The 8,645-nt window shown below is 44.7% G+C and overlaps 1 protein-coding gene across 2 annotated transcripts; it reads right to left on the bottom strand.

Moving 5' to 3' along the window:
* Nucleotides 1-3,237: 3,237 nt before the first annotated feature.
* Nucleotides 3,238-8,110, bottom strand: BNIP1 (BCL2 interacting protein 1). Of its 2 annotated transcripts, none has more exons than XM_054217612.1 (6): nt 7,996-8,110; nt 7,776-7,868; nt 7,435-7,526; nt 6,840-6,941; nt 5,987-6,105; nt 3,238-3,886 (listed from the first exon to the last, which is right to left on the bottom strand). In XM_054217612.1, exons 1-6 carry the CDS (start codon nt 8,077-8,079, stop codon nt 3,690-3,692), a joined length of 687 nt encoding a protein of 228 aa, XP_054073587.1. In that variant the 5' UTR covers nt 8,080-8,110; the 3' UTR covers nt 3,238-3,689. The 2 variants fall into 2 exon arrangements, with proteins under 2 accessions (XP_054073587.1, XP_054073588.1); XM_054217613.1 differs by lacking the exon at nt 3,238-3,886 and adding an exon at nt 3,893-4,071.
* Nucleotides 8,111-8,645: the final 535 nt, after the last annotated feature.

Consider the following 8,645-nt stretch of genomic DNA (forward strand, 5'->3'; position numbering starts at 1 on the left):
ACAGCGAAGCACCTAAGAAAATGCTACTTTCTTTCAAATAATGTCAGTTTTTACCCTTCAAAACACAACCTCGGGCATGCAGCAGAAGCAAGACCCTGACACACACCATCCTGTGTGATTCAAACCCATCTTCACATTCAGAGGTGGCCATGAAGACAAGCAGGCTGCCCAGAAGGCAGAAGATACAAATAAAAATCCCCCTGTAGACAAAGATCTGCACAGGCCCAACTTTCCACACTCCCTGGATAAACATCGCAAGTAGCAAACAACAAAAAGCCAGGCACAACCACCCCCTCTTCCCATGGTACTGTTCCCACTCAGTTATTCAAAAGATCAGATTTAGAGACCTACCTTCAAGCCAGGAACAAAGTCTGTAGATGAAGATGAAGCCAGACAGTACACTGCAGTCTGGAGGGACGATGTTTGAGCACACAGCCATCCCAGCTGTGGGCCATATGGGCTGATTGAGGCATCCCACCACGCCCAGGAGAGCTCCAAGGCACCTTCCACCAGCTCTGCCTCTGCTTCAGCATCCAACCACCAGACCAGGATGCCTACCGAGGCACCACATCTTAGAAATGGTGCTTCACCAAATCACCTTTCCTACCCCAAAGAGGAAATAACATTTATCTCACTGTCTCCAGTGATTATTTCTTTTCAGGTCTGTGGCCCATCAGGACCCAGGTGCTCTCTGGCTACCTATGGAAGGAAAGAGTTCAAGCACCAAGTGCTGCACGTTGACTGGTTGTGTGCTGGGGAGGGTTTCTACTCTTCCCCTCTCCCAGAAGGTCCAGTTGCCCTTGATCTTTTTTTGACTTATTTCCCTTTTCTCTAAGGACTGACAGTCAGTTTATACAGAGCAGGTAGGTGTGTTTACAAAAGGACTAAATTATTCTTTTTAATGAAATCCGCATGCAACAGAAAGCAAATGTCATAAGGGAGGTCCTTAAAAGTTATTTTTTGTCCTCAGAGTGTTCCAGCAGGTCAAGGTCTGAAAGCTAAAATTTCAGTAACAAGATGAGAACGGAGCAAGACATTTAGCAACAGACCTTTTATTTTCCCCCAGATTGCTACCTTACGATCCCCATCCAAAAAGATAATCCCTTTAAAAAGAACTTTACTGAAAGTCTCAGCACTGTGAGAAAGCTGCTGCTTTTTTTAAGGTTGATCTATGTTCTGACGGGAACACATTGCAAAGATAAACCCAGTGAAACTTCCTGCAGACAGTCACGCTGCATCACTGCTTACAGCAGAGCTCTCTCCTCTGCTTAGCCTCCCAGTATCTGAGAGATTAGCAACAACCTATTTTTATATTGCATCCGCATGAGGGGAGGAAATACTGAGGCAGTGTTTGGCCACCTGTGTTTGACACGGTACCTACTGTGTTCCAGAAAGATGAGACTGTTTTCAAGCTGGGTGAAAAAAAATAAAGCTGCACTGCTACATCTGGCCGAGGAGCAGTAAGTAGTCCATAAAAAGAGAATTTTATTTGACTGCTATGAAGTTGCAAAAAACTGCACTGCACTGCTGATTTGGAAAATAGGAACTGCTGCACAGCAATTAATTTGAAATGTACTTATAATCTAAATAATCTTCATGTCTTAAATATTAGTTGTATTTAAAGACATATTTTCCAAGACTGGGAGTAGGTGGACATGCTTTTATCACCCTTTGTATGGTTGTACACATCTGTGCAGAGGGGCACAGGGAAGAGCGGGCTCCGGAGAGGGCAGGAGTCTGATGCTAGAGATGATGCATATGAAATGCAACAGCCAGTACCACCGAGCTGGATGAAACTTGCTTCATTGTGGTCCCAACTTGCAGATTACACAACGCTCTCCTTGGTTAGCAGTCTGCTCATCAGAAGACTTCTTCCAAAGCAAGGCTTTTATTATTATTGAAAAGCACACACGCGTTGACTTTGTGCAATGTCTCTTTTTTAAGCCGAGTAATTTCTCTCTCATTCAGAACCAGAACATGCACATTGTCCATTTATTTCAATCTTTGTGTAATTCTGTATCTCAGGGAAGGCTATTAGGAAGGCTGCACTGCAATACGATGAATAAAGGATACGGAAAAAGCCACATCCATTCTGTCTAGTTTGCGCATTACAGGACTCCCAGGGCAAGACCCCTCTCTCGAGGCCCATGCAGTAGTGCCCTCTGCGGGATGTACCGATCCCAGTGCAGAGGTTTCCAAATCCCTGCTTACCACCTAGGAAGAACAGCTCAGGTATCAACTCTTCAGGCAGAGCCCACAGTTTTGAACTCGAACAACTTTTTTGAGCTTTGAACAACTTTCCTTGTTTATGCACATAGCCATGCAATCACCACTTCAATTGTCCCACACTTCGGTTTGGACTGCTACAACCTACTGCCACTTCTGTATTTAACCAAGCTTGTAGCAGCTGCCAGCGGAAGTGTAAATTGTGACTACTGATGAGATCTAGTAAATTAATATTACAATGACAAGATAACTGACTGGTCATCTGTTCTCTCTAAACAGACTATTGAGAACTAACTACAGAGGTAACCTAGCCTCAAATTTCACATAAACTTATATACCACAATTTGCTTCACATCGTATTTCTTAAGATACATGTAGCACTGCCTTTTAAAAAAGTATACTTCTAACTACTAAATTAAGGCAGTATTTAACCATTCTGTGAGAATTTCCTAAATGGAATGTCAACTTTACCAGTCAGCTCTGAAGAAGCAATGAAACAATTTCCAGAGGGGAAGGCAACCGATATTGTTTTGAGAACGTTGCAGTGCAGGTTTTGGTACTTCAAGGAGTACTACATGGAGTGTGGCAGGCTGGTCTTCATACTATTAAAGCACAAGAGATAGGGAAGGTAATAATTGTAAAAGATTTTACTAACTGAGAAAAGATGAACCGTATGAGCAAGAAAAACTTCGAAACATACAACTTGGCAGTATTTTGCAAATATAAAGTAGTAAGTGGAATTTTATAAAGAAAAGGAGCAAAAAGGCTTTTGATTTCAACAGCTTGGCAATGTAATTCTCAACTATATTGCATGAATTAATAGTAACAAATGGGGCTCCCATTTTCACTTTGTTCAGATCCCTGCCAAGGCCAGCGCAACAGAGCCAGACTGCATGTGTGCTATGCTCCCAGAAAAAACAATCCATAAGCAACCACTCCTCTTAAGAAGAATTTTTATACTGGAAGTTATTCAGGCTCTTTGAATCCATTAGACTGTGTTTTTAAACAAAATTCAGTTTACATGTATACAATAAATAGTTTATTAATGGAATGTATGTGAGTTTCTTTCTTCCGTCCTTCCTCTTACTCTCAGCACCTTACACACAGATGTCAAACAGCTTCCAGTCCAAGCCAAGGAAAAAAGTTAATTTCAAGGCAAAACGAAGAAAGGTTGAAAGTTAAGACTGACACCTTCGAGTGCCTCGTTCCTCAAGTGTTTGTCTGGTTCCCCAAACCTACAAGCAAATTGGCGTTTCTTCTTTCCGCACCTTCTTCCCGAGTCGTGCTCATTTAAGCTCTTCTTCGGCAGGTCGCATGCTCCACAGGAACAGTACGAAAGTCATGCCTGCCCTAACACTCTTTCAGCTATTGCAATATCCCTTTATTATTTTATGTAAAAGCCCTATTGTTATTATGCCACCTCGTTCTGATCTTTTCTAATAGTTCAGTTTAAGTTTGGAATTTTACAAAAACGGAAAGAGTCTTTTTTTCAAAATATAGAGCACCGTGGCCAGGAATAAGGCAAGGGCGAGAAAGATTAGCAGCTTGTCCGTCAGTTCCCTGCGATTGTACTTTGTTATTAGCTTTCGCCCCAATTGAATTGTCCCAGACATGGACTTAAATTCTTCATTTGCTTCCAGGATGGTTCGTGAAGAATTCGCTGAAATTAAGGGGGGAAAAAAAAAAAATCAGCTGGTTGCGCTTCAAAAATACATGACAAAGGATATAAGCACGCAATATTTGGCAATACAGATAGAGCCTGTGAGATACTTCTGGGTCAGACTGACTGATGGGTAAAACAAATGCAGACTGTGTTCTTGCAGAAGATTTCACAACTCAGTAGTCCTGATGTGCAAAGGAAAAATGCAAAACAAAATAAGAGTACTGAATGGCTTAAAGGCCCTATGTCCCGTTCCTGAATTTTTAATTCTTAGGTTACCAGATCAAATCTAGTCCACATTTTTTATGAATAAAATCAGTGCTACCTGAGTGCTCACTGGAAGCAGAGTGAAGTAAGAATGGTGCTAGAACTACCAATTTAAGAGAGAGAAAGCACCATCACTACCAGCATCAGTTCTAGCAGCAGCAGGACAGGTCAATGTTTGAATACATTAATTTCACAACTGAAACTGTTCCCCCAAGATGGAGCAGTAAATCAGTGTGATTCGGATGGGGCTGCAGAAAGTGAAAAAGCAGCATGCAGTAGTAAGAGATCCTTAATTATTCAACTCAAACAATTTAAACAGTTTTTAATAGTTATTTTTGACAAACGTATTTCTTTTGATTTGTTTGCTTTTTTTTCCCTAATAAAAAAGAGAAAATCAGCTAGAGGAAAAGTGTGTTGATTGATCTCAACTAAAGACAGAATTTGAGAATATGCCAACGCAGCAAGATGGAACGTCGATCTCTTTCCCTGAGAGAAAAGAAGCAAACAAATGCCCCGAACTCCTCAGCCTTCCTCCTTTCAAATCACTAAATGAAAGCAAAAGCCCATGAGTCCCCTTTTTCTTATATTTCAGAATGCATATCCTGTAGGACAATGAATGCTGGCATATCACTCTATACTGAACTGATTGATTAAAGAAAGGTCAAACTCCAAGCATGTCTGGTTCACAAAAACAAGAATAGTACAAATACGTTTGTAATATTTGCAAACGATTACATCCCATTTTAAAGAGGCATTTTGATCAAAGTCAAAATAGAAAATTTGTTTCCCATCATTAATGACAAAGCAGAGCTGCCCTGCTTCACAGCTGCATATATTCACTGCATACTAGGAAAAGACTCGCTCAGAAAAAAGGGAATTCTAACCACTGATTCAGAATTTGCAGCTGGGTTTTGTAAATGACCTTTGATAGTTCTTCCCTTGACGAACTCCAAGTGCTGTTCAGTGAGAAACAGGGTAAAAAAGTGTCTGCCAAACTGTCTTTTTAATGGGAGAAGAAACATGCCACTTTTGCATGAACAAACCGTGCTCAGCTGCCATCCTCTGATGGGGGCGGAAAACAAGGAGGGCAAAAGTTGTGTTATTTATCCTCATCTTTAAAATGTTCTCTCTTCTGCCTAAAAGCGCAGCCAGTAAGAGGCCCAGGCAACACAGATCCAACTTGTAAATGCTTCATGAATCACCAGTTCTGACAGGTCACTTGATTTATTGTCTTAGGAGTCTAAGCCAAAGAACTGGGTGAAATCTTGGTTTCACAGTCCCTGATGCGCTGCTGACAGAGCAAGTGACCTTGGGTTCAAGTCACTTGATCTCCTCGTCTCATAGTCATCCCAGCTGGAGACTGGGTGAAAACAGTCTTCCAGCCATATTAACTTTCCTCTGTGTATGGACTTGTACCTCCGCTTTCATTTTCTCTGCTATTACCAAATGTATGGTAACCAGGACAGTAGCATAGAGTAACACCAAATGCGCTCTTAGTACTGTGTGAACTCACGTTGCTTTTACAATTGATTTTATGCGAAACTAACCCAAAAGCTCCTCATCCTGCCCCCTCTGCTTTTCATAATCATGAAACAGAAACTCCAGCAAACAGCTCCACGCAACACACATTATTATTCTCTGTTTATGTCCAACGGTTAGAGGAGTTCTGATGGGACAATCCTTTAATTATCATTGTAGTATGTTTTCCTACAGCAGAGCAGGTTTCTACTATGCTCCATACCATGTCAGTTTGCCTCTCCCCATCCTAACAGAACTGCCAAAAGCTGCTTCAATCATCCAGTCCCGACCCAGACACCCAAATAACATCTGTACCTAGGGTTTGCACGGTCTCCTCACTCTGCTGGACTTGCTGCGACATCATCCTGCTAAGGCCCATCAGACTCTCTGTGATGTTACTTGCACTCTCTGCCAGACTTTCTTTTGTAGTCTTCCTGAAAAAGAAAGGGAAAAAGTAAAGCATGTTGGGATAAAATTATGTCTTTGGCAGCAGCATTTTCCCCACAGTACCCAGGGAGCTTAGAACAGAGCTTGGCACCAAATATCTCTGCCATTATACAAAAGCCGTGACTAGTTTTTACTGCATGAGAAATTCAGATTATGTTCACTAAAGAGTCAAAAAAAAAATCACAAAATATTAAAGTCATGAACCAAAACAACTGCTAGTGGCTCAGAATCTCACAGGGGCCTATATTTCACCACTTATTTATCCATGATTGTACAACTTCATTAGCTGGTATGGAAGCACTGATACAAACTATCACTTCATTATCCCGGGTATCCTATTTTTTGCTTCATGATACTAAATACACCAACTTTTCAATACAGAAATTATATAAGCTTACATCCAGCTCTGCATGTGAAAACAACTTGCATAATGATCCACTAATTGTTTATAACCATGACTGGAATTAATGTAGAAGAAGGTCAGAAAAACTATGAAGGCTAACTTATCCCTTTTTCCACTTAAGGCATGCCAATGCCAAGAAAACCTGAAATTATCCTTAACAATTTAAACTTCCACAAAAGGTAAATGCACTCATAAAAGAAAAGCTATATTCCAGATACAATTAAGTAACTTAAAAACATTACATCACTTCCATCTAAAACTAGTGAATATAGCACACACTGTTTAAATCTCAGATTGTACAGTGGGACAGTCTAATACCTTTGTCTTAAGGAGTCTCTTCCCTGCAGCAGTTGATCTTTCTCAGAGTTGTCAATAGCAATTTTGCAAGCCAGATTTGCCTTTCTCCAAGCTGCCTGATTGCTGAAATCACAAGAGTACAATGTTGTAACATGAGGGTAACATCTTTGAATCAAAAACAATCTTCACAAAGCAATCACCACTGTAAATGAGCACCCTAGATACATGCATGGACTTTCTCTATATTACACCACAGAATAACAATATACTGTCCTGTCATTTCTTCTCCTAAGTGCATAATTTATGGAGCAAGGGAAGAAGAAAACTGTGCCAGCTGTCAAATGACAGACTCCCACCAGCTGTCAGTGACAGACACTCTCAAGCTACCCACCTACATGCTCAACTGCTCAAAGGAACAAACCATGGTCTGGGAGTGAGGACAAGAGAGAGGAAAGCAGAAGGGAGTCCTAACCCTTTCCATTCCTGATCCTCTCCCGGTCTTGGGCAAAACAGCATCATGTCAGCAACTACATTTGCAAAACAGGATGCAAAAGACGCTGTACAGAAGTCAGATTATCTCTGGTTACCCGTAAACAGCACCGGCTGCCCGACCCACCTGAGCATTTGTTTCTTATGGTTTTCCACTTCCCGCAGTAAGGCCTGTTTCTCCGACTCTTTATCTTGCTCCTTCGCCATCTGTTCGAGCTCCTTTGGTGGAAAGCAGAAACACGAAAACCTGAACAACGACCACTGCCACCTGCAACTCGCACACCCCATCCCCGTCCGGGGAGTGAATTAACGGCAGATTGATCCGAAAAACCCCCCAGGCGGGACTATCGATCCGATAGACCAGCACCCCACAGCTCTGAGCCGCCCTCACCTCAGGCCAGCCGCCCCCACCTCAGGCAGCCCGAGGGCAGGCCGGCCACCGGGGCGGCCCCCGGCCGGGAGCCTCACCTGGATACGGCCACGGAGGTGGTGAAACTTCTCCTTCACGGCGGCGTTGAGCTCCGTGAGGGCGCTGAGCGGCCCCGGGCAGTCCCGGATATCCTGGAAGACAACGGCCCGGTCAACACGGCCCGCGGCCGCCATAGCCCGGCCTGGCCCGGCCGGGGCTCTCCGCGGCACAAAGCGGCAGCCGCCCCGCAGCCCTGGCAGAGGAGACCCGCCGCGGTACCTGCACGGCCGCCTTGATCTCCAGGTCGAACTTGACGATCTCCTGGTGGCAGACCCGCACCGGCACTGAGGCGGCCGCCGCCATCTTGGGAAGGGAGGGGAGGCCGCGGCCCGGCGGGCGGCGCCCCCTGCGGGCGCTGAGGCGCGGGAAGGCGGCGGCCGCCGCGGGGAGGGCCGCTGCCGGGCCGCGCTGAGGGGCCGCAGGTGCTGTGGCGAAGGGCAAGAGGCTATTCAGTTTTACAGGGCGGCCCTGTGCTGAGGAAGGCGTACTGTGTTCCCTCCGACCGGTAAGGTCTCTGAGCCTCCGCAGCGGGGAGGATGGCGGGTGCGTGAGGAGGTTGGGGGGGCGGACATGAGGTGCCCTCCGTGCCCCTGAGAGGAGGAAAGGGAAGGGAGTGCAACGGCCCTTTTGCCTTTTCCATAAACTCCTGCCGTGTCTTCCTCCCCCCTTCCCTAAGACCATGCTGTGAGATAAACCAGGCTTGGACAAAGCTAGCAGGTGTTGAATGTGGAGACCACCATGGCAGAACGCCAGCCAGAGGACCTGGGGGTGGGCTGCAGTCCAGGTTCTCCTGCTGGTCCCACCATGCTGACCCAGCAGCCTTGAGAGGCAGCTGAGTGCTGACCGGGGGTGGGGGGGGTAAACCCAAG

The sequence above is a fragment of the Rissa tridactyla genome, chromosome 11 (genome assembly GCF_028500815.1).
Source record: "Rissa tridactyla isolate bRisTri1 chromosome 11, bRisTri1.patW.cur.20221130, whole genome shotgun sequence".
NCBI lineage: Eukaryota > Metazoa > Chordata > Aves > Charadriiformes > Laridae > Rissa > Rissa tridactyla.

Coding starts and splice junctions, on each gene's coding strand:
- BNIP1 (XM_054217612.1), bottom strand. CDS start 8,079: ATGGCGGCGGCCGCCTCAGTGCCGGTGCGGGTCTGCCACCAGGAGATC. Junction 7,527..7,775: donor ACCTCCGTGGCCGTATCCAG/GTGAGGCTCCCG, acceptor TTTCCACCAAAG/GAGCTCGAACAGATGGCGAA. Junction 3,887..5,986: donor GGAGACCGTGCAAACCCTAG/GTACAGATGTTA, acceptor CCTTAATTTCAG/CGAATTCTTCACGAACCATC.